We start from the raw sequence: 24,225 nt of genomic DNA, 5'->3' as shown, positions 1-24,225 counted from the left end.
TCTTTTTGATTGGTCGCTGGGGATGTCCGTCAAAGCAGTCAAACCCACCAAGGGCCTGTTAGGTGGACGCTTACGCTTGCCGACGGAGCTCAAAGTGACACTGCTTTTTTGTTTTAAATGTCCAAAAAGACATAGATTACCTGCAGGGAAAAATATACAGTACCAAGTTTTATATCACGGACGTCTGGTCATGGAGTCGTACGACATCATAGCCAATCAGCCCGTCGTGATCGATAATGTAAGTATAGGATGTTCCACATCCACACCCTTAACACTCATTGTATAGATGTTAGCCTCTCTTAGCTTAGCATAGCTATCGCTTGATTGCCGTCCATTCCCTAATTATTTTAAAACAAGTCCGCATTTTCTGGCCAGCAGCTTATGGAGCAATAACTGCGATACGCGTTTCTTCCCCGCTGGCGGTGCGCTTGCGCTCCCAGCTGCCGTTAAAGCGGTACTGACATTAGGCAGCTTTCACACGGAGTCCCCGCCTAGCCGCCCGCTTGCACTCCGGTGTCATAACAACGTAGGATTTTAACTTAAGGCTTCCATCAGAGGGATGCTGGTATGACGCTAGCCAAGTCAAATTATTGGGTTATCATCATTGCTATTATTGTCATTACTATTGAAGAAATACGGGTTATTACCCCATCAATTGCTCTATAATAAACCTCTTATTTATCATTATTTATCTCGGGTGCGAGAACTGCAACAGTAAATGCATTGTTAGCCAAGGTTTGTTAAATCCACATATGATCATTTTCGGCTGCACGGAAATATTGTCTATACTCGAAATAAATACCTCCCCCCCTTTTAAAACAAATGAATTCTAAATCTTGAGCTGTATTGCAATTTCATGCTATTAATGTTAAAGATTTCAGGGGTGGGTCATTCCCCTCAGTACTCTGAGTATCTCCTATATCTTCTTTGAGCACAGTGTTCTTGATCCACAGCTTATTTGTAAGTTCTCTTTGTACTTCAGTAAAGGCTGCTGATGCATCCCCTCCAGCCTCAGGCATTGTCTCATGACCAGGATGCAAACAACAGAGGTGTTGATAGGGTTTGACAAAAGAAAACCTTCAAACTGCATTGATGCCGCTTCTTCTCACTGAATATGTTGCTTTTTAGGGCTCTGGAGTGATCAAAGCAGGGTTTGCCGGAGACCAGATCCCAAAATACTGCTTCCCAAACTAGTAAGTCTCATCCATTTCTTTCCCCTGGTCTTTGGCTGGGTCTTGAATGATGAGGTAATGGCTTATATGTCCTGTTTGGTGCTTCCAGTGTGGGACGGCCGAAGCATGTGCGTGTGATGGCAGGCGCACTCGAGGGGGACCTCTTTATCGGGCCCAAAGCTGAGGTATCACGTTTTAATGCTGTCACCCACTTTGTTATGGCTGTTCTTTTATTCAACAATACAAATCAAGATGAAAGGTCAGCAACGCACGGTTAAAAGAATTAATTTTTTTTTATTGTCTTTGGACAAAGAGCAGTGAAATATCCTTCAGCAGCACTCCAGCTAGCAGGACAACATATAATAAATTATGTACAGACAGGGACAATAAGTATAGACACATATGAATACACAATATACAAAGTAGTATGAGACCGGACAAGTATGTGCAGTATTTGTGTAAAAAGTGCCAAAATGGTAACGGTGCAAAATGTAGAGAGAAAAGGGGAAAAATGACATTGTAATAACTCAGTGTTAAAGGACACAGATAAATATGGAAATAAATAAATATGGATGGTACATACAGTGTTGGGCGTTTCCAGAAGTTACACATCCAGACTAAGATTTGTTTCTACTAAGTCAACCTCATCTTCCCCCCAGGAACACAGGGGGCTCCTGTCAGTGAGGTACCCCATGGAGCATGGCATCGTGAAGGACTGGAACGATATGGAGCGTATATGGCAGTACGTCTACTCCAAGGAGCAGCTGCAGACCTTTTCTGAGGAGGTGTGCCTCTGCTACCAGAACCTCCATGCACTTCATAATCCATCTATGATTTAGATATCATCAATCCACTGCACATGATGTCATTCACACAGTGCATGTGATATCATCAATCCACTGCACATGATGTCATATACCCAGTGCACATGATATCATCAATCCACTGCACATGATGTCATACACCCAGTGCACATATCATCAATCCACTGTACATGATGCCATACACCCACTGCACATGATGTCATATACCCAGTGCACTTGATGTCATCAATCCACTGCACATGATGTCATTCACACAGTGCATGTGATATCATCAATCCACTGCACATGATGTCATACACCCAGTGCACATGATGTTAAACACCCAGGGCACATGATGTCATACACCCAGTACACGTGATATCATAAATCCGCAGCACATGTGCACACATGCAATCAAAAACAATGAGACAATTAGTGTGGTGAATAAATTTAACACATAATCATCAAAGCTGATATACAGGTATATGTGTTTTTCCCCCCAAAGAGAAAATCCTTCCATAGCTGACTTTATTTAGCTGGATGTTCAGAAAGTCTATGCATTGTTAGATTGCTAAAGGATGTTTAAGTAAGCAAAATGTTTTACTTTGTATGACTACCATGAATGTTGTTTGAAAGCGAGCATTTGCTTACAGCTGTTTGTTTGTTGTGGTTTGACAGTCATTTTTCGTTTTTTTTTCCTCTCCAGCATCCTGTGCTTCTCACCGAAGCTCCCTTGAACCCCAGCAAGAACCGGGAGCGGGCAGCTGAGGTGTTTTTCGAGACCTTCAACGTGCCGGCCCTCTTTATCTCCATGCAGGCCGTTCTCAGCCTGTGAGTGTAAATGTCTGCTTATGTGCTGGGCATCTAGTGCTTAGTTTATATGCATACGAATAGTATATTCATGTATATTCCAAGTTTTGGTCCCAGGATTGGGAATTGCAGAACAATAACATTAGCAGCTGTGAATCAGTTACTAAGAAGATCCAAAACACGACAGGTTGTATAGATTAAGGGCATACAAAAAAAATCACGTTTTGGTATAAATCTCGATAATAGCGTCACAATTTGGTGAAATTTCAGTACAGCAGGGAAAATAATTTGTTTAGATATTATTATTAAAACTGCAAACAAACACAATTAACAAAAACCTAAGAGATTTGTTCTTCAGATACTACAAGAGACGGGTTTATCGATGTTCCTAATTGTGTTTTCAGTTTTAATAATGAAAATTGTAATAGTAATAATAATAATAATAATAATAATGGTGATGATTTTCAAAACATGCTGTATTGAAATTGCACTGACCCGTGAATTTTGTGTAGCATTACCCCATTAGTAATTAGGCTTTGTTACGGCTGGTATCTTGCCCGGAACATATAGAGAAAAGACTAACAGTATGCAGGTAAGAATTTCTCACCCAGGCTTGTGGTTGAGAATGACTCGTCTGCAGGCTTGTGGGAGAGATTGAGGGGGGATCGTACAAGAGGCAGGAGGCAAGACGTCAGGCAATGGGAATGACTAGACCCCTCCCTGAAGGTACGCCACGGGCCGAACAACGGGCGTGGTGCTGGATGCAGGAGACGGGGTTACCCACGCTGTGCCCATCTATGAGGGCTTTGCCATCCCGCACTCCATCATGCGTGTGGACATCGCTGGCCGAGACGTCTCCCGCTACCTCCGCCTTCTGCTGCGCAAGGAGGGCTACGACTTCCACACCTCAGCAGAGTTTGAGGTGGTGCGCACCATTAAGGAGGTATGCAATAATGTCACTGCACACTGCCCTTCTTGATGATTTTCTTTATTTGAGACACATTAGTGCAACTTGCAGGTTTCTCCACTTTGTGTTTTTTTTAAAGACCACCAGAAATGACTTATTTTTAAATGTTGGCTAATATGAAGCCATTATTAGTTTTCAATGTTTGCATTTATTTTAAAGACAAGTTTGTTTATTATGTATAATGGCCACTTTTATGAAGGGGATGACACCCCTGAGTGTAGTCTACTATTGTATTTGTCGTTCCTTTGGATTATTAAATGCAAGCAACCAAATGTTGCTTTTTGCAACCAATGTTGCAACTGAATGTTGTTGACGATTAGTGTGCACAGACAGAAGATTAGTGTGCACAGACAGAAGATTAGTGTGCACAGACAGAAGATTAGTGTGCACAGACCGAGTTTTTAAGGAATATTTCACTTTCCCACAGGTTCCATGGGTTTCAGCATCAAAACCTCTGATAAAGAATAACTTTTTAGATGTTGCTGTGATAATCAATGACATGTCACTGCCTGTCTTTCCTGCAGAGGGCGTGCTACCTGTCACTGAATCCACAGAAAGACGAGACTCTTGAGACAGAGAAGGCCCAGTACACCCTTCCTGACGGCAGTGCACTAGATGTCAGTGTTTGGAATGCACCCCCCCCCAGAATGATATTTAATGAATGTGACACATGACATGAATTATTAACATTCTCAGCTGATCCCTTATTCTAGTTGGATGGATGTTGCATTACATTTCTCACAGATGCAGCACCAGTTACATAACAGTTGTTTCATTTGCTAAAGTTCCATTACAATCAGTGTGTCTTGGCATGTTTAGGATCCTTTTTTGTGGAACATTAATGATTTTTTGAGGTCTTCCCCAATAATGTGAGGTCCTGTTGGAGCCCAGAATACTGATGCTGCCTCTTCTGATCCCAGATTGGACCTGCACGGTTCAGGGCCCCGGAGCTGCTGTTCCGGCCAGACCTGATTGGGGATGAGAGCGAGGGCATCCACGAGGTGCTGGCCTTCGCCATCCAGAAATCCGACTTGGACCTCCGGCGCACACTGTTCTCCAATATCGTCCTCTCTGGTGGATCCACACTACTCAAAGGTGGAAAGCATTCCTCCAGTCTCACTCATTGTCTTGCCAAGCTGCCCTGCTTCTTCTCTTCCCTTATTGTGCTCCTTATTGCCTTTATGTTATTTATGGAAATAAGTTCTTTAAATTTCTGCAGGACAATACAATGATTCTAATGGTTCTAACATTCAACAGGGCAATCCAACACAAATGTGCACTTTGGTGAGCCTCTGATAAGACTGACAAAAGAGAATTGGTCAATATCGCTCACCTAGGCCAGGGAGTACCCTGCCAATACCAGAGACCAACTGGTCTCACTAGCAGCCAATGAGCATAAGCACTGCCATATAAGCACCTGGAATTCCTCTTTCACGTGTTGTAAAACTCAAGGAAGGCTTCAGGTTATATCCCAGGCCTAGTCGTGCTAAATATTTTGAAGAAAAAGAAGAAACAGGTAACAGACAATCTCCAGTACAAACCAGTTTCACAGTCACATAAATAAAAAAAACAATAGCACAGCTTTAAAGTAATATGAGTGTCACTACATTTTTTTCCCGATTTCCACGTAAACATATGTTGGCATGGAGTAGTGGTGCCAAATTACATTATTATGCTTTACTTGTTATTCTTGGTTGTTTATTTGGGAGAATATTTAGTATTAATAAGTGAGGTTCTGTCAGTCCTGAAGCCTCTGACCTTTTGCCTGTTTTCTTGCAGGCTTTGGGGATCGGTTGCTGAGTGAGGTGAAGAAACTGGCTCCGAAGGATGTAAAAATAAAGGTACGGCAGCGGCTGCAGCTTGGCGAACAGTATTAAACAGACCAAAGAGAAGAAACTTCTGCTAGCAGTCAGGGATTCTCATCACTGTATCTGTGTCTACCCCAGATCTCTGCACCACAGGAACGGTTGTACTCCACGTGGATTGGGTGAGGATCTGGATCGCCGTTCTGCCACAGCCTGTGTATCGAGTGTGTTCATCTGATTAGGGTGACCATAACGCCGTCTGTGTCTTTATGGCTCCAAACAGGGGGTCCATCTTGGCTTCGTTGGACACCTTTAAGAAGATGTGGGTCTCCAAGAAGGAATACGAGGAGGACCGTGCCAGGGCCATTCACAGAAAGACCTTTTAATGGGGCCTCTGCCTCGCCTCGTTTCCTCTGCTTCACCCTTGGCTACTATTTTCTTGCATACTCATGGTTCTCTAAAGCAGGAGAGCCCAGCCCTGAACTCCCGCAGGCTTGGCATGCCTTCTGTTGCTCCCCACTCCCTTTGTTGGGGGGCTACAGCCACAGAAGTGGCAAAGGGTCTAGGGCAGCAGTCAGACAGGTGTGCATCCCCACTCTCAAGAGAAACACAAAGAAAAATACAGCTTTCAGGTGCATGTCTTACAACCGTGGACTTTTTCGTTTCTATCGTTACATTTAGGGTAAGGCTGTACTCTAGATGCAAGTATTTATTAAGTCCGTTAATAGGCCCAATGACACAATCATATCCAGTATTGAAATGACGGCAGATGTCAGTGATTTACTCTGCTGAATTATCAGGCTCCCTTTAGAATGATCCCTTTCTAGTGAGGTTTTTTTTCGGTTTATTTCTCCACTTTGCTCAATTTTAGTGAAGGGCAGCTTGTTTAAGGTGCATTAATATTTGTTTGGTGAAAAAATTGTCCCCTACTGTTTACTGAGGGTTATATTCCATAACTCCATATAACCAAACAATTGATACTGACTGCATATTTTAAGGCAATGTCTGTGGGTTTAAGATGCTGTTAATTTAGTTAAGCTTGTATTGAAATTATACATGTAAATATGGTTTCTAAATGGCATGTAAGCCATTGTATCTCACCTGTGTCTCTTGGACACTACACAGAGTGTCAGATTGTCATTAGTCTTTTCTAAGATTTGTCAGTCCCACTTTGATGTCGTTGGGGGAGAAATGACAGGAGGGTAAACTCTCTATCTGTTAAGGTTCCACTGAGGGTGAAACATGGTTATTTTGGGTAAGTCTTAAGCACGGCTGCCTAGAATGGGCCTCTGGTTTTGTTTTTTATTCAGATTTAGTCCTGAGGTTGTATCGCCCTGTGCAGTTTCACATAGTATAACATATGTGGTGGTTTGCCTGACTGAACACCTGTAATTAGGTAGAGAGGGGAGCAATTTAATAAGGATCTGGGGATCCTCAAGTGTTTTTAAGGTGTGATCTGTTTACCTGTATTGTAGGATGCTGCTCAAGACAGTTTTGGGTTAGTAAAATTGCTGATGTCAGCATAAGAAGCAGAACCAGATAAAAGGCGACAGTATGCTGAAAGTAAGGTGGACCCAAAGACACAAGTGAAAGTTTTTGCCCTCTCCGAGTGCTGCGAGTTTAGGTCCAAGCCATCCCCCACCCCTTCGGTTTTTCACCCTTGATTGGAGTAATCTTCACCCTGTATAACTGCATTGGAAGACCAATACTCTTAGGTTTGTTTTATTTTTATTATTATTTTATAAGGATGAAACATTCATCAGCCTTGTGCACAATGGACTCCTCATGAAGTCATGGAAATTAAGTTGCGCAACAGAGGACTAAAATGTAAAATACTGTTCAAGTGTTGCTTGTACTTTTAATTTTGTCAATTCATTATAATAAATTAATGATTGCTGTCTGTGAGTGTAATTCTTTTGACCTGCTTATGATATTAACATGCATATGTAAACTTGAAAAATGCACAACATTAAAGCCATTTTACTTTTAGGCTTGGTGACTTCAAATAAAAATTGATTTAACCTATGGAGAAGTATAGTGTATGTTGATCATACTTCTGCTACATTTCGTAGCGTTGTACGCGTCTATCTATCTTGATATCATCTCTGCCTTTTCTGATTGGCTACTGTTCGATCCTTAACTTTCTATTGGATGTTTCTGCTGCAATAACACAGCGAGTTAGTTTGTCTCTTTAAAAAAGGTTCCGTGGTTGAACTTGTCTATTGGCGTTTAAATATACGAATATTACAAATTAAGGCATTCCATTGTTTTTTTTTACTATGAGGAGAGTTACGCTATTTGTGAACGGGACCTCTAAAAACGGCAAGGTGCGTAAAACTCGGTTAGCGAAACGGACATAGTATAAAATAAATGTGCATTTCAGTTTTAAAAAGGCAGGTGTTTTACCTATGGTGACCTAGTCAGGTTCCGTGTTTAAATTAACCGAAAGGAACCGGCTAGTCGGTCAGTAAGCTGCCAATATGCGGCTTGCTCGCGATTTGCTATAGTTAGTATTTTTAATTGATTAGTCGTGATGTTATTAAAGTTGTGAACGGTATTGTCCGTCTTCTTGAGGGGGAAAAGTTTGAGTGTACGTTAACAGCGAATATGTTCTGAGGTGATTAGAAAGCCAGGTGGATGTGTAGCCTAATGTAAAAATTATATTTAACTCTGTCGCCTTTTAAAGGTAATAATTGTATCGGACACATGGTGCTTAACCTTAGGCATAGTATACAAAAATATTCCGGTCGAAATGGCTCTGCAGGTGTATAGGATAATCAGACATGCTTGAGTTGTGAAATATGTTAACTCTGTTTCCTTTGAAAATTTCTTTTAAAATATTAAATGGTTTTAAAGCTACGGGTTTAGATTGCTAATCATTGCTTAGTGTGCAGTTTTACAGTTTCACACCCTCCCAAAACTGAGCTCAGTATTAAAACTGATCCTTTTTAAATCAACGTTTTTTCACGTACACATACACTTGAGGTTCAGCGGGAAGCGACATGAAAACGTCCATCCGTAAGTGCTGCTAGTAGCTACACAACAGCCTGTCAACAGCAGGAGGAAGTGCTTGTCAGCTGTGTCTGATGACATGGTAAAAGTTTTCACAAAGGGTACTACCAGTTTGGGCACACGTGATTAAAGGTTTCTATCTTATAATAGTATTTTTAAGCAAAAAGCCTGTGTTTAAATGCTTATTTTCTTAAGATGAATGGAAATGGTTAAGTCAATGCCCATGTGTGAATTTTGTTTCAAACCAGCAAGATTGAATTAGAAAAAGAACTTTACTCAATTGTTACATCTGTGTTACACATTACACAAACGTTACACGTTTGTGTAATGTTTACAAGTGTTTGCATCTGCTGCACTACCACTTTAGTGCATGGAAGTACTGTCCATGCTAAATTTCCCTAATGAACCCTCATGAATCTGGCTGAGGGAATGCCAAGAGTTTGCAAAGCTGTCATATAGGCTAGAGGCGTCTATTTTAAAAATCTAGGATAGTTTTGATTTGTTCAACACTTTTTTTGGTTACTGTAAAATTCCACTTATTTCGCCTTAATTGTTAAAGTCAAGTCGGTCTATAATGTAATTTTAATCATACACAGTTACTACAGTACACAGTTAAAAACAGAAGTGTTTCTTTTTTGACTAAGGTGCTACATAAATTAACAGAAGATGAACATGTAACCTAAAAACGTAGAGTGCAGTGTGCAATATGTCCAAACAACAGAACGGTGCAAAAAAAAAGACAGGACATCAACAAGTACAAGCAGTGCGGTAAACCCAGTACTGATGAAGTGCAGTGTGCAATGTGTCCAAACATAATAGAACGGTGCAAAAAAAAAAAAGACGGGACTTCAACAAGTACAAACCCAGTACTGATGAAGTGCAGTTGGTTGTGCCAATGAAACAGCAATAAAATAAATAGTAATTATAAGCATTTTTACTGGGAGAGACCATAAAAGGTAGAAAACAGTTAAAATAAATCCCTTCTTTGACTAGGTATGACCAGACTTTCAACTGGTAACGTTTGTTTTTGTGGGACTGGCTGTGTTATCACAAGCAGATCGGAGTGACATAATGTAATGAGACCGGCTGTTGGCTTGCTGCCTGCTTTAGCTCACATTTAAGACTCTTAATATTTGGTATCTGCGCTGCTAGGTGGTGGCAGTGTATGGGACACTAGTTGACCTGCTGTCAGTTGCCAGTGCCAAACTGGGAATCAGAGCCTCCAACGTATACAATGGGAAAGGGGGTCTCATTGATGACATCACCCTCATCAGGTAGGAGGTCGAATAAAGCCATACTATCAGAGGACTAATTCCACACTGCTCTTCAGGTTTAATACTTACTGTGCTCACTCCCTGCAGGGATGATGATGTGCTGTATGTGTCTGAGGGAGACTCCTTTGTTGGTGGGTAATTAGACAGTCAAATTACTGTTTTACCTTTTATAATCTTAGTGACCTGTACTATGTGATATTATTTAAAGGCATATGTGTTTGCCCCCCCCCTATTTATTCCCCTGACCTCCATGGTGTGACCCAGAGCCACAATGTGAAAATGGAGACCCTGATGATCACTGCTTCCGGGCTCACACTGATTGGTTAACTCTGAATGTGGGCGGTCGCTGTTTTACCACCACAAGGTAACCAATATGCAACACAGGGGATGCTGGCTTTGTAGTACTATATAGTTACTGTATAGTTATTTACATTAGTGACGTACTGTATAGTTAGTGTACTAGTATTAGGGTAGTACTGTATAGTTATTTACATTAGTGACGTACTGTATAGTTAGTGTACTAGTATTAGGGTAGTACTGTATAGTTATTTACATTAGTGACATACTGTATAGTTAGTGTACTAGTATTAGGGTAGTACTGTATAGTTATTTACATTAGTTATACACTAGGTTGTGTTTTTCTGCGTATCATTTCCCTCTGTATCAGTTGTAATGAGCTAAACATGGACAGCCTCCATTAAGAAGATTTTTTTTCAGGAGCACACTGGTAAGCAAGGAGCCAGAGAGCATGCTGGCACACATGTTCAGGGACAAAGGTTAGTGCCCGCCTCAGCGCCCGCCTCAGCGCCCGCCTCAGCGCCCGCCTCAGCGCCCGCCTCAGCGCCCGCCTCAGCGCCCGCCTCAGCGCCCGCCTCGTCCATATCCTGTCAGCCAGGGGCTGCTCTATTTGCAAGCCTTTCAGCCGGTGCTTTTTTGAGAATTATATATTATTTTGTTGTCATTTCACTATTTATATTATCGGTGGGGTGTGATGCTGTATTCAGAAGTCTGCTGTGTTGAGAAGTGCAGACATGGAGCTGACCTCTCCCACCTCAGCTGGACTGTTTCCTTGTTTGTCTGTCTGTCTCTGATTTTGATTCACTCTCTCTCACCCTTAGACGTGTGGGGTAACAAACGTGATGAGCGCGGAGCCTACTTGATCGACCGTAGTCCTGACTACTTTGAGCCCATCCTAAACTACTTGCGTCATGGACAGCTGATAGTCAATGAGGGCATCAACCTGCTAGGTAGGAATCAACCAGGGCACTGACTCACATGGCCATGAACCAAGCAGGATGCTAACGAATTTGGGAATGATCAGTGAGGAGACTGAGAAACATAGACACACCACACACCACAGCGCACCACAGGGAAATGTGTCCTCTGCATTTAACCCATATGTTAAGTAGGGAGGGGGTTCCAATGCTGGGGAGCTAAACATGGAAATGCACGGTCATCATAGCCTTGGAGTTTGGAAGGGGGAATGAGGAGAGAGTCAGAAGAGGATCTAAGAGTGCAGGGAGGCTGGTAGGGGAGAAGCAGTTCAGAAAGGTATGATGGGGCTTGGTTATTAAGAGCTTTGAATGCCAGGAGAAGTGTTTTAAAATGGATGAGTTCTTTTATAGGGAGCCAGTGCAGGCTCTGAAGTATGAAAGTGATGTGTTGGTAGGAGTGAGTGTGGGTGAGACGGCAGAGTTCTTGACTATCTGGAGATTCTGGAGAGGTTTATCAGTGATACCAGGGAGTAGTGAGTTGCAGTAGTTAACTCAGCAGCAGAGTTAAAAAGGCCGAGCCTGCGCCAGGCGGTGTGGTGCCTGTTCCGGTACTCGAGTCCGGTGTCCAGTTCACATTTGAATGGACTTGTTCTTTCACAAACTCGGGTGATTTCTGATCTTTGTAACCGATCTCCAAACAAATATAGTGTAATTCAGGACATCCTGAGTAAACAACCTGCAGCTTTTTAAATGTGGAGATTAGTCTGACAGCACTGTGGAGACATTTTGGCCCACTCTACGGAATTGTTTTGTTTCAGCCACGCTGGAGGGTTTGACTATGAACTGTCCGCTTAAGGTCCTGCCACAGCATCTCATTGTGGTTCAAGTGAGGAATTTGACTAGGCCACTCCAAAACCATAATTTAGTTTTTCTTTCCCCAGCCATTCAGAGGTGGACTTGCTCTTGTGCTCTGGATCATGGTTGTGCTGCATAGCCCAGTTGTGTTTGAGCTTCAGGTCACGTACCAGACATGTTTCCATCAGTACTTTATGGTAGACAGCTGAGCTCAGTCGCTCCCACACCACAGCCAAAACATCCCCATACCTTCACATTACCTCCACCATGTTTGACTGTGGCCATGATCTTCCTTGTGTAGAAAGCTCTGTTAGCTTTACAGCAGATGCAGCGGGACTCATGTCTTCCAAGTGGTTCCACTTCTCACTTTTCAGTTTATTGTTTTTTAATTCAGATTCATGGTGAATTTTCTGCACTCAGATGCCCAGCTCCAGTATTGGATTTGGTCGCCACCCCAACTTTGACTTCATTGTTAAAGATAGGATCTTACCTTCAATGCGATTAAGGTGGACTTGAACACAACATGGCTGATATGTACACATGTATGTGCATGAAGACTAACAAGCTCGCACACAGGAACAGCTGTGTGTACCCAGTGTGTCTGACTTAGTATTGTCCTTATCTGATCTGTGGTGTTGAATGTCTAATAATTGCTCATTTGCTGAATCAGACTGACTTGCTGGTGTTTCCAGGGGTTCTAGAGGAGGCCCGATTCTTTGGCATTGAGCAGCTGGCAGAACAGCTGGAAGGGGTGATAAAGGTGAGCTGCTGAAATCTCAGACACCCTTGTGTCTTTTGCCACTTGTGAGACAGGCCTGCGAGAGACAGGTCTGCGAGAGACAGGCCTGCGAGAGACAGGCCTGCGAGAGACTCTGAGGAAGAACGCGGGTGACTCTAAATTCAGACCTCGCTTTGTGCAGAATTCCCAGCCTCCAGAAGACCACTCCCCCATCTCTCGCAAGGAATTTGTGCGATTCCTGCTAGCGACACCCACCAAGGCAGAACTGCGTTGTCAGGTACCAGCATCAGCAGGCCTTCCATTGGCTGTGGACAGCTCTTGATTAAAACAGGAACATCGTTTACTGTTATTAGCCTGTGCTTTAATGGGATGTTTGTTGAAGAGGGGCCCAGCTGTCATATGTTTTAGAAGCGTGTTTTGAATCTCTCCAGTACAATCCAGCTGTTTGTGGGGGAATCTGTAAGCCACTTTGGATATTAGTGGCAATGAAGAAACAAAGGGATACTTGCTTAAGCACTCTGCCACCTTAAGGATAGGTTAATGATGTAATGAGGGTTAATCTTCTGTAGTAATGGTACCCCGTCCGCCATAGTTACAGGACCTAGTTTGTTCTGGATCTAGCTGCACATACTGTTTCCCTTCCTTTGTGAGGAGATGTTCAATCCTTCCAGGGTCTGAACTTCAGTGGTGCAGACCTGTCCCGTCTCGACCTTCGCTATATCAACTTCAAGATGGCCAACCTGAGCCGCTGCAATCTCACGCATGCCAACCTCTGCTGTGCCAACCTGGAGCGAGCGGACCTGTCCGGTGCCAACCTGGATGTAAGGAATTGTGACTGATCTTTTAAGTAGCGACTATATTCATAACTTGTTCATAATTTGTACTTCAGAAGTAGCTGAGATATTGCTAAGCATTTGTGCCCTGTCAAGTAAAGTGTTACCAAAATTGATCTGAACACCCCTTGCTAATAACCTGACAGTATTGTTCTTTGTGTGGGTGTGTGTCTGTGCGTGCGCATGGATGTGCCTCTAGAATGCCAATTTGCAGGGTGTGAAGATGCTGTGTTCCAATGCAGAGGGAGCCTCACTCAAAGGGTGCAACTTTGAGGACCCTGCGGGCGTGAAGGCCAACCTAGAAGGTAAACGGTGAGCTTCTCTCGTTTCACCTCTTCTAGAATAAATGCCTGTGATTACTATTTAATGACCATTTAGTGTTTTTACGCTGCACTTGGCAGCCCATCAATCGAAATCATTTGCAAAACACTGTTTCTGCGGACATTTGGTTCAGACTCCGTGCCCCAGTTTGACCATACCGTGTTCCCAGGAGCCAATCTTAAGGGTGTGGACATGGAGGGCAGCCAGATGACTGGGATCAACCTGCGTGTGGCCACGCTGAAGAACGCCAAGCTGAAGAACTGCAACCTGCGCGGAGCCACCCTGGCTGGCACAGACTTGGAGGTGAGTGTAGAAGCCCTGGTTCTGCGTATCACAGAACAGAGTGCAGGAGAGGGTTTAAAACCTCAATTAGGATATAGGCTCTGGAACCGTGGTCTGCTTGTCTGTGGACCTTTTATAGCTTGTGTACCCCCCCCCCCCCCCAGCTCATCCTGTCCTCCTCCTCCTCTCCCGTAGAACTGTGACCTATCGGGCTGTGATCTCCAAGAGGCAAACCTGCGGGGCTCTAATGTCAAAGGTGCAATCTTCGAGGAGATGCTGACTCCGCTGCACATGTCCCAGAGTGTCAGATAACCTCCGGCGCCTTCCCCCAACAAACCATGCTGACCAGTATACAGTAAGCATACCAGTATGCCAAAATGGACTGTTGTATGGTTGTGAGTCTCACAGCCTTCATAGCTGGGTTGCTATTTGTGAGATGGGCTGAACAGCCTCCTCCTCTTCTGAAATATTTCTTATACCTGTCAGCCATGACTTGCCCCCCCCCCCCCCCCCCCCTGGGAAGAGCACTTTGGAATAACAATTTTCAGGATGGGATATAGAAATATTCTCCCATTCCCCATATCGGAAACACTAGGTTGTTACACTCACCGTACTCAGCTGAAGGATTGTACTTTGACATTCCACCAAATACAAAAGGTTTGGTAATTGAACCAGAAAGTGGTTGTCATGTTTACACCAATGTATAGTTTCCAAGCTAAAGTGTTTCTCTTTGGAGTAGCTACAAAAGCCCTGTGACCACTGCACTCAGAATATGGTCAGTACTATCGCATACTGTAGTTTGCATGTCCTGTCTGTGCCAGCTGTGGAGACTCTCTGCCCAAGATTTTGCTGCATTATCCATCTTGATTATGCATGCCTTGTGCACTGCTGGCATGGCTGCCAGTTCTAATCATCACTGGCGTGCTCCTCTGGAGGCAGGTTTAGACTTTCAACCATGATATGGTGTTACTTTTGTAAGAAATGCATGTTTGCGTTTTTGACAATTTTTATTGGATCAGTGAAACCATTGTCCAGCATGCTGTAATGGTTATAACAGAATAAAAACTTTCAGGATACATGTCAGTCTGTGATGTTCTTATCTGGGAGGAGCCAGCAAACCTGGGGGAATCGCCGGAATGACAGGGGGAGATCATGCAAACTCCCCACACAGGGGTCAGGGTGGAGACTCAAACCCTCATCCCTGTGGTGTGAGACGATAGTGCTAAACACTGCATCACCACCCTGCTCCCACTGTGTGCTTTAATAAAGATTTTTCTAATTTAGGAACTTTTTGTTTTGTTTGCTAGTGCTTAAGTTTTCACAAGTTGGAGATTTGGTATGCTATAATGATTTTATGTACACCCCACTGTGCCTGTGAAGCAGTTTTTTGCCAGCTAACTGAAGCTTGCGTGTAAGTCAGAAACAATCTAGGTAGCAGTACAATGTGGTCTCAGAAAAATCACAGTGGGGTCAGTATGTGCATGTCTGACGTTACGCGGTAGTTAGTTATACTTACCGAGCCCTGGAGGGGCGACTGGCAGCTTATTTTGTTATTTCATGCCCATGATGCACAAATTTGCATGCACAGTTTAGTTTAATAGTAAGTTCACCTCACAAAATTCCTTAAATGTGTGCATTATCATTTTTTATGCTTTCAATTTGCTATTTCAAGCTCTCAAATCAGTTAAGTTGTGCTCTGGTTTTGGTTATGACACTGCATGCCCTAGGCCACAGGTGTCAGACTCCAGTCCTGGGGGGCCGGAGCCCTGCACATTTTTGGGTTTCCCCTCGTATAACACACCTGATTCAACTTCTTGTGCTAATTACCACATAGCAGTTGAGCTGAATCATTTGTGGTGGAAAAGGGAAAGAACTAAGCTACACAGGGCTCCGGCCCCCCAGGACTGCAGTTTGACACCCCTGTCCTAGACTGATGCCCAAATCACCTGACTCTTTTTATACAGGAATGTAGATAGACTGATAAATCAATAGCTTCCCCCTTTTGACTCTCTTTTCACCATGACAGACCACTACAATGTCCACATAGGTGCTGACTCTGCACCAGTTCCGCTGTCAGACTCCCGTTCCATTCTTGCCTTTTGTGAACAAGACCCCAAGATACTGCCTCTAGCAGAAGAGTTTAAGTAACTCATCCTTAACCTGCAAGGGGCAATCCAGCCTTTTTCGGTTGTGAGTCATGGCCTCAGAATTGGACGTGCTAATCTGCATCCCAGGCTCTTCAAAAACCACCCAAGTGTACGTCAGAAGTCACAGATTGTTAAATACTGTCCATTAAAACGGCAGTCCTGGCAGAGTCCAACACCCACCAAGAATGAGATTGACTTTCTGCCAGTAACTTGAACCAAGCTCTCAGTCTGGTTAAACAGGGACTGAATGCCCCATAACAGCAGGCCTGGCATCCCATACTCCTGAAGTACCCCCACAGGATCCCCTGCTGTGAGCCTTTTCCAAGTACACAATACGCATGGGGGCGGCGAGTGGCTCAGCAGGTAAGGTCATTGTGCCCACGATCAGAAGATCTCTAGGTCAAGTCCTGGCCTTGGCAGAACAGTCAGCTGCCCATGGGTCCTTGAAACGGCCCTTAACCCCCGGCTGCAGGGGTTTGGGACACTGGCTGACCTTGTGCTGTGACCCCCAAGCTATGGAGAAGTAAAGAATTACAATATATTTGTGCAAATGGCAAAGTGTTTTTTTTTTTTTTTTATGTATTGACCCGGTTGAGCAAACTCCTATGATCCCTCCAGTATCCTTTTAAGCGTAAAGAGCTGGTCCAGTGTTCCATACCCAGGACAAAATCCATGATGGAGCTGTTCCTCCTGGATCCGAGGTTCGACTAGCAGATGGACCCTTCTTTCCAATAATAATTCCAATTATGTAAAACCAAACTCTAGTCCCAGGTGTAATACTGGTGTAGGCCTTCCCACAGAGGCTGAGGAGTGTGATTCCCTTTAAGCTGGAACATGCTTTCCAACCCCCTTTCTTAAAGATGGGGACCACCACCCCAGTCCGCCAATCCTGAGACACTGTCACTGATCTTCACGCAATGTTGAAGAGGACAGTCCTACAACATAGAGAATGTTCAGCAAAGAAGTACATAGAAATTCTGGCCCCCCTGAAAAAATGTTCCATTGCTCCCCACCCACCCAATATATATACATTTGTGTATTCAAGGGTCCCTATCAAGTTCTGCCCCCCTGAATCTGCCAGGGTATTCATGCCCCTTCCAAGCACCCTGGCCACAGAGTGAATCTCAGAGTGAATCTCATGCACCCCCAGAGCCAGGTCTGTCCCCTACCATCTGATCCAACTCATCAGCACATTCTTCTGCATAATCATGTACTAAATGTGCGAGTTAATTTTGGGAGTGTTGATGTGAAAGAAGCTAGCATGTTTGGCCTTCCATACACTCGCGCTCTCTCTCACAAACTCGTCCTACAGCAGTAATCAGGCAGCACGCCTTCATGTGTCTCGGAGGAACGGCTTCACACGGACGCCTGAAGCGAAGGGGTGGGATTTTTGGTTGGGGACTTTCAAAATCTGCTGATTTCTCCAAAATCGGATGCCCTACCTTGAAAAGAAAGCTGGGTAGCACAAAGTCTCAAAATAGAATAGTCCATTGTAGCCTAGACAGGGGGCAACTTTGTTTGTCCTGGACACTGTCACAAAAAATGCGAATGACAGACATGCTGCTATAATTTAAATGAGCACTTTATGTTTAGTCCATAAATGTAACTTCTGGAAATTCTGTCTTCATGTGGACCCTAGTTTCCAGATGCCCCTGGCATGTGTCTACCTTTCCTAATGGTAAAGTCCACCTCTGAATGTTTATAGATAGCATAATAAAATATTTTAGAAATTTAAATGAAGACTATATGATGCAAAATGCACAATCCCAAGAACTAACAATACAACACATTTTTCCTCTAAGTTTGCCAAGAAATGTGTTTTCAGTTCTTGATTCATAAACAAACTAAATAAGTATCAGCAATGGAAAAACAAGGTGTACTCAGTGCCCTGCATCCCATGTATCTTGTCATGCATTACTTCATCAGCAGAGGGCAGTAGAGGGCAGCTGAACAGCCTTTGGCTTGAGAACAGCACCAAAAATGGTGATAGGAAAGTTTTATCACCACAAATAAATAATACTCAGGGGTGTCGTAGGGTCATGGATACCCTGGCAGATTCAGGGAGTCAAGCACATAACAGATGCCCTTGATTACGTAAAATGACATGTAAAAGTGGGTGGGGGTACAAAGTGTTATTTCGTCCGGCGGCCCAGAATTCCAAGCTAAATGCCTGTTTATCCTAGATTTAAATTACACGTAACCACTGTCACTAACATGAAAAAAATATATATTTTGCTTTGTTGTATGATTAGTTTGACATCATAATGGAACGCAAAGCCTTTTCTCTGAGGCTGAAATCTAGGATCTAACAATAGTATGTTGAAACCATATCTCGTGTTTGGCCCTGGACGGTTTATAAACAAATTCACACAACAGGTCAGTTTAGTCATTTGGTTAAGATTAATTTCACGTGGCTTCCTCAACCGCAGTGCATTTTCCTAAGAAATTCAGTTTGTCAGCAAACTTGTGGTCAGTAAAAGAAATGGCTTGATGGTATTATGTGGTGTCGCTCATTTACAATATTTACATTTACTTTATTTAGCGGATACTATTCTCCAAAGTGACGTACAAATGATATATCTCAAGAAGTGGAAGTAGATGCCTCAAGTGCTTGTTTAGTACAAATCAAGAGTCTGGATAAACCAACTGAAAAACATTTGTGTTGCAACAAGATGATGACCCTAAGCGCACCTCAACGTTATGTAATAAGTATTATCTTGTGAACAAGGACAGAGATGGAGGGCTGTGACAGATGACCTGCCCACCCCAAAAAAATCTCCCAACCTAAACCCTATAGAGCTGGTTGGGGTGAACTGTATCGAAGAATAAGAGCAAGGTAGCCAATGAACGTGGAAGCTAGTTGAAAGAATTCCAAAAGACTGCTGTCATCGATGCAAAAGATTGCTGTTTTGTAGACTTTAAAATATGAAGCAAATTTGAGATATTCAACACTTGTCTTGGTCATTGCAATACTATGCGCTGCATACAATTATTAGGCAAATACTATTTAGCAAAATTTAGGCATACTTATAAAAGTGAAATTTTCTTTTGCTAATCTCGATGTAGTGGTCTCAATTTATTTAGGGATTAAATGTTACATAAGTCTGCCATAGACAAAACTAAAAGAAAAACACTTGATTATCAGTGTCTACAATCATTAGACCATCAGAAGCTAAATGGTTTTTTCTCCCTTCAACATCAACAGAAAAAATAATAACAGTTTAAGTTATTTAGTCCATGTAAGGAATAACAAACTGTTGTCTATTCTACACAGTCCTCTATACCAAGTTTAATGTCCTGTATAGCAACCTTTCGTGTTAATGACCACCATGAGCCTATTATCCATTGAACCAGTCAATTTTTTGATTTGATCACGTCCTATACTAGCTGAGGCAGCTTGGACCACCTCCCAGACGCTGCTCTGAGAAGTGTACTGCACGCCACCTTGGTAAAACTCACACTTTAGTAAGGCCCAGTAGTTCTCAATGGGAATTAATTCAGGTGATGAAGGGAGTCAGGTCATAATTCAAACACCTTTCAAGCTTTTCTTGGCCAATATATGGAATACTTTGATGCATGGGAAGGGGCATTGCCCTGCATCAATGTCATAACCTTTTTGAAAGCTGTTGACTTCTGACTCCTTCTTGTTCTTGAAGAAAGTATCTTCTAGAAATTGGCAGTTGTTAATTTTTATGCCATATGCAAGTTGAACAAGTTCATCACTGATAATTGCAGCCCACATCATCTCTCCCCCACCACCTTGTTGGTGCTTGAAGAAGGCCATCCATCTGCTCCACGTAGAGTTACTCTCATCTCATCTCTCCACAACGCCTTTGTAACATCAGTCTCGAGATGTGTCTGTGCCCATTCTTAATGTTTTACCTTGTGTGTCTTGTTAAGTGGAGGTCATGTTTCCGCCTTTGTGATCTTTGCAATGTCACATATCACACTGCACCTAGTGCTTCCACAGATTCTGTTCAGATTGCAGTTTTGAAAAATTGTTGCTTTTGATTCTAAAGTGTTTCTGGAAGTCTACCCTATAATTTGACACATATTTTTGGCAGTCAATTTGTGTCTTATCTTCTCTACATGCTTCTTTCCATCTTCTTTGGCTGTTGGCACAAAACACTGGATTGTATGGTGATTATGTTTTAAAAGTTTGGTAGTTCTGATTGTTGTGCATTCCTCTTACTCTAACTTTACTTCTTTTTACCTGTAAAGTCCTTTTTTCGCCCATTTTAACAGGAATAATAATTTGCTTAGTAATTCTACACAGGGGAGTTTTACACCAAACCAAAAATTTTCAGACCAGATACCGAACATATACTGAGCCAATTCTTAATTGCAGATTAATTTGGACTGAAACTATTGGTCAGAGGAGAAATTCAAGCAAAATACACACTTGCTAACATTTCTGTACATGGTGTACAACTTCTTTGCCTCAAGGACTTTTACTATAAAGTGAATAACACAACTAAAGACATAAATGAATTAAAAGCAGGTGTGCCTAGACTGGTATTAAATGTTTTGTGTGTGTGCAACGGGAGGGGAGGGGGCTGGTGGTTAATGAGCTATGGAGGGGAGGGAGCTGGGGTATTAGTGAACTATGGAAGGGAGGGGGACTGGGGGGTTAGTGAGCTTTGGGGGGAGGGGGACTGGGGGGTTAATGAGCTATGGAGGGGACTGGGGGGTTAGTGAGCTATGGAGGGAGGGGGACTGGGGGGTTTAGTGAGCTATGGGGGGAGGGGGACTGGGGGGTTTAGTGGTTACTGCCTGATATAGCAGAGAAGGTGAGACTGTGGAATGGGAGTTTGTGGGTGTGAGCACTTCCTCTCTTTTCCCAGACAGGATGTCATGTACCTCAATACGATGTAAATGTCTTTTCCAGGGCTCTTGTCTGGCTTACATTTAGCTGTTTAGATGAGGCTAGTTGGGTATCTTACTGGGCTGAATCATGTTAGGTACTAATGGATCTGCTCCGAAGGCTGTAACTGGCAGCCTTGCAGGGCCTTGCCTTTAATTATGTGCTGGACGATCCTGCAGCTTGTGGCTGTGACAGAAAAGGGGCTCTGCCCAGGCTTCAGCTAGTTTCTAGGAAAAGCAAACATTCATCAGCATCGGCAAACCACAGAAAAGACATCAGACGGTGAAAAATGGTAATGGGTTTTTACTCACCCTATGTCACGGGGTGCGGGGGCCTGTACACGGCATCCATTACTTTACATGGTGTCCCTGGGTGTTGTGCTTGGACCTGGCTGACTGAGGCCTACACATGGCGCTTTCCAATACATCTGTCATAAAAAAGGACAACATAGGGAAGACAAATATGCTGATTTTTCCTATTCATTCCTACTCAGTCTGGTAATGTCTGCTGGAACTTAAACCTGTTGTCTGCGCAGTTACAAATGCATGCAAATGATCTGCCTAAGAAGATCCGGTCCATGTCAAACACTGCAGCTGGCTTCCTGCAGTCAGCTCCGCGACCTCCTCCTCCGTCCCAGCCTACGCGTCCCTCTCCCTTCCTGGCCATTTCCTCCCTCCACCCACAGACTTGTCCACTACCCCAGGAACCGCCCCCCCCCCCCCCTTTTTAATGGCCAACCAAGTAGCCATCTGTTCCCCATCAGACAGCCACTGGGGGTGGGGTTCCAAGGAAACCAGAGAATTTTAACCACCCCAAGGTAACTCTCAGCCGGGGGACTTTCAAATGCGTGCAGTCCCCAGGTTCCGAACGAGATCCAACCCCTACGTCTGTCTTTAAGTTGAAATTGTAGGTCGGAAAAATAATAAGACTAATAATAATACAACAATAATAAAAGTAGTTATGTATGGTACTGTACTGTACCTCAAGCCAACGCTGAAGCTGATGTTTTCACGAGCGTCATGGAGTAGCAACCATTTTGCTTAACCTGATTTTTTAATATGGCAGTCCATTCATAAGTAGGAGTTATCCGTCAGGTGGATGTGCTTAACCCGGGGACTGCCTGTGTATGTGATAGCAATAGTATCTGAGGATTAGTGTAATCTGCTCAGGCCAAGCATGTTGGTGACCAGCAGAACTGAACAGCAGTCAAGGTTGTTAGTTAGCAGTTAGTTAGGCTCTATATATACTCTGAGTCCCTCATATGGTGCTGACTTCGTACTGTTTAATGTAGAAGAGTTATGTTTGTTTAACCTTTTTTCATATGTTCGATTTCCCCTACCCATATAAACCCATGCGAAAGAAACCTGTGCTTGGAGTAAAGCCGGTTCTCTACCCATGAACCCCATGCGAAACAGGCCTGTGCTTGGAGTAAAGCCGGTTCTCTACCCATGAACCCCATGCGAAAGAGGCCTGTGCTTGGAGTAAAGCCGATTCTCTACCCATGAACCCCATGCGAAAGAAGTCTGTGCTTGGAGTAAAGCCAGTTCTCTACCCATGAACCCCATGCGAAAGAAGCCTGTGCTTGGAGTAAAGCCGGTTCTCTACCCATGAAGCTCATGCGAAAGAGGTCTGTGCTTGGAGTAAAGCCGATTCTCTACCCATGAACCCTATGCGAAAGAGGCCTGTGCTTGGAGTAAAGCCGGTTCTCTACCCATGAAGCTCATGCGAAAGAGGCCTGTACTTGGAGTAAAGCCGATTCTCTACCCATGAACCCCATGCGAAAGAAGCCTGTGCTTGGAGTAAAGCCGGTTCTCTACCCATGAAGCTCATGCGAAAGAGGTCTGTGCTTGGAGTAAAGCCGATTCTCTACCCATGAACCCTATGCGAAAGAGGCCTGTGCTTGGAGTAAAGCCGGTTCTCTACCCATGAAGCTCATGCGAAAGAGGCCTGTGCTTGGAGTAAAGCCGGTTCTCTATCCATGAACCCCATGCGAAACAGGCCTGTGCTTGGAGTAAAGCCGGTTCTCTATCCATGAACCCCATGCGAAAGAGGCCTGTGCTTGGAGTAAAGCCGGTTCTCTACCCATGAAGCCCATGCGAAAGAGGCCTGTGCTTGGAGTAAAGCCGGTTCTCTACCCATGAAGCTCATGCGAAAGAGGCCTGTGCTTGGAGTAAAGCCGGTTCTCTATCCATGAACCCCATGCGAAAGAGGCCTTTCCCTGGTGTAAAGCCGGGTCTCCACACATGATCCCCATGTGAAATAAGCAGGTTCCTGGCATAAGGCCTCTCTACACATGATCCCCATGTGCATGGACGCTGGCTGGCACTTCTGCTGTGGAAATAAAATAAAAAGTCAGTTGGGCTCAGAGTTGCTGGGGACTTGGAAGAACTATTTGTTCTGGGGGTTTGGGTTTTGTGTCTCTAACAATAAAATTTCAGTGCTTTGACATTTTGACTCAAGTGTTGGTTGCCTAAGATCTGGCTTGGATATATCTTCTGCTGAACTTCTCTCATCTCCACATGACACACAAATACACATCCAGGCATTCAAAGTCACTGTTCAGACAAGCAAGCAAGAAAGGCAAAAAGACACCCTTGATTCTGAAATGTAAATTTTATAAGTCGTCATTTGCACTCTAGGTTAACAGCAGCAAACTTACAGAAAAAAAATGCAGGTAGACTGGGGCAATGATTTGGCAAACAGAAACATAAAGGAATATGGACAGCATTTCTCTGTCTTAATTTATTATTGTTGGCATTCTTGTCTTTTTAATGGGGTTTGGGTTTTGTGTTCTCAGCCAGTGCAGATGTGTGTTTCCAAGCCAAGGCCTGCTTGAGACAGAATGGTTCAGGCCAATGGCTGGGTTTGGGTCTGCTACTTGGCCAGGCAGGTGGGTGCTGTTTTCCACTGTGGCGATCTGACCACATCCCAGCCTGGACTGGGACCAACAAACATATGGAGCTTGCTGGTGCTGACACCAGGCTGGGTGGAGATTGCTTGGGAGCTCCAGTTTAACCCTTACTCTCCAAGACTGAAATGCACAGGTATCACTGGGGAGTTCCAGTTTAACCCTTACTCACCAAGACTGAAATGCACAGGTATCACTGGGGAGTTCCAGATTAACCCT

The 24,225-nt window shown here is 43.7% G+C and overlaps 2 protein-coding genes across 3 annotated transcripts; both read left to right on the top strand.

The window, feature by feature from the left end:
- The first annotated feature begins 24 nt into the window (after positions 1–24).
- actr1b (actin related protein 1B) lies at positions 25–7,457 on the top strand. The gene is made up of 11 exons (XM_023811612.2): positions 25–238; positions 1,129–1,193; positions 1,282–1,357; positions 1,832–1,957; positions 2,682–2,806; positions 3,512–3,728; positions 4,277–4,369; positions 4,673–4,847; positions 5,532–5,593; positions 5,699–5,739; positions 5,841–7,457. Exons 1-11 carry the CDS (start codon positions 191–193, stop codon positions 5,941–5,943), a joined length of 1,131 nt encoding a protein of 376 aa, XP_023667380.2. The 5' UTR covers positions 25–190; the 3' UTR covers positions 5,944–7,457.
- Positions 7,458–7,723: 266 nt separating this feature from the next.
- On the top strand, positions 7,724–15,165 carry kctd9b (potassium channel tetramerization domain containing 9b). Of its 2 annotated transcripts, none has more exons than XR_011992330.1 (12): positions 7,724–7,884; positions 9,722–9,843; positions 9,931–9,974; positions 10,108–10,207; positions 10,561–10,619; positions 10,962–11,090; positions 12,605–12,672; positions 12,833–12,928; positions 13,323–13,472; positions 13,684–13,796; positions 13,975–14,108; positions 14,283–15,165. XR_011992330.1 is itself a non-coding variant. In XM_072714182.1 (12 exons), the coding sequence occupies exons 1-12, from the start codon at positions 7,837–7,839 to the stop codon at positions 14,397–14,399; spliced, it is 1,173 nt and encodes a 390-aa protein (XP_072570283.1). In that variant the 5' UTR covers positions 7,724–7,836; the 3' UTR covers positions 14,400–15,165. The 2 variants fall into 2 exon arrangements, 1 of the variants encoding a protein (XP_072570283.1); XM_072714182.1 differs by having other exon boundaries at positions 13,684–13,789.
- The last annotated feature ends 9,060 nt before the right edge of the window (positions 15,166–24,225 follow it).

The sequence above is a fragment of the Paramormyrops kingsleyae genome, chromosome 7 (assembly GCF_048594095.1).
Source record: "Paramormyrops kingsleyae isolate MSU_618 chromosome 7, PKINGS_0.4, whole genome shotgun sequence".
NCBI lineage: Eukaryota > Metazoa > Chordata > Actinopteri > Osteoglossiformes > Mormyridae > Paramormyrops > Paramormyrops kingsleyae.
The sequence above is the reverse complement of the archived record's forward strand: the minus strand, read 5'-3'. Positions and strand labels throughout refer to the sequence as shown.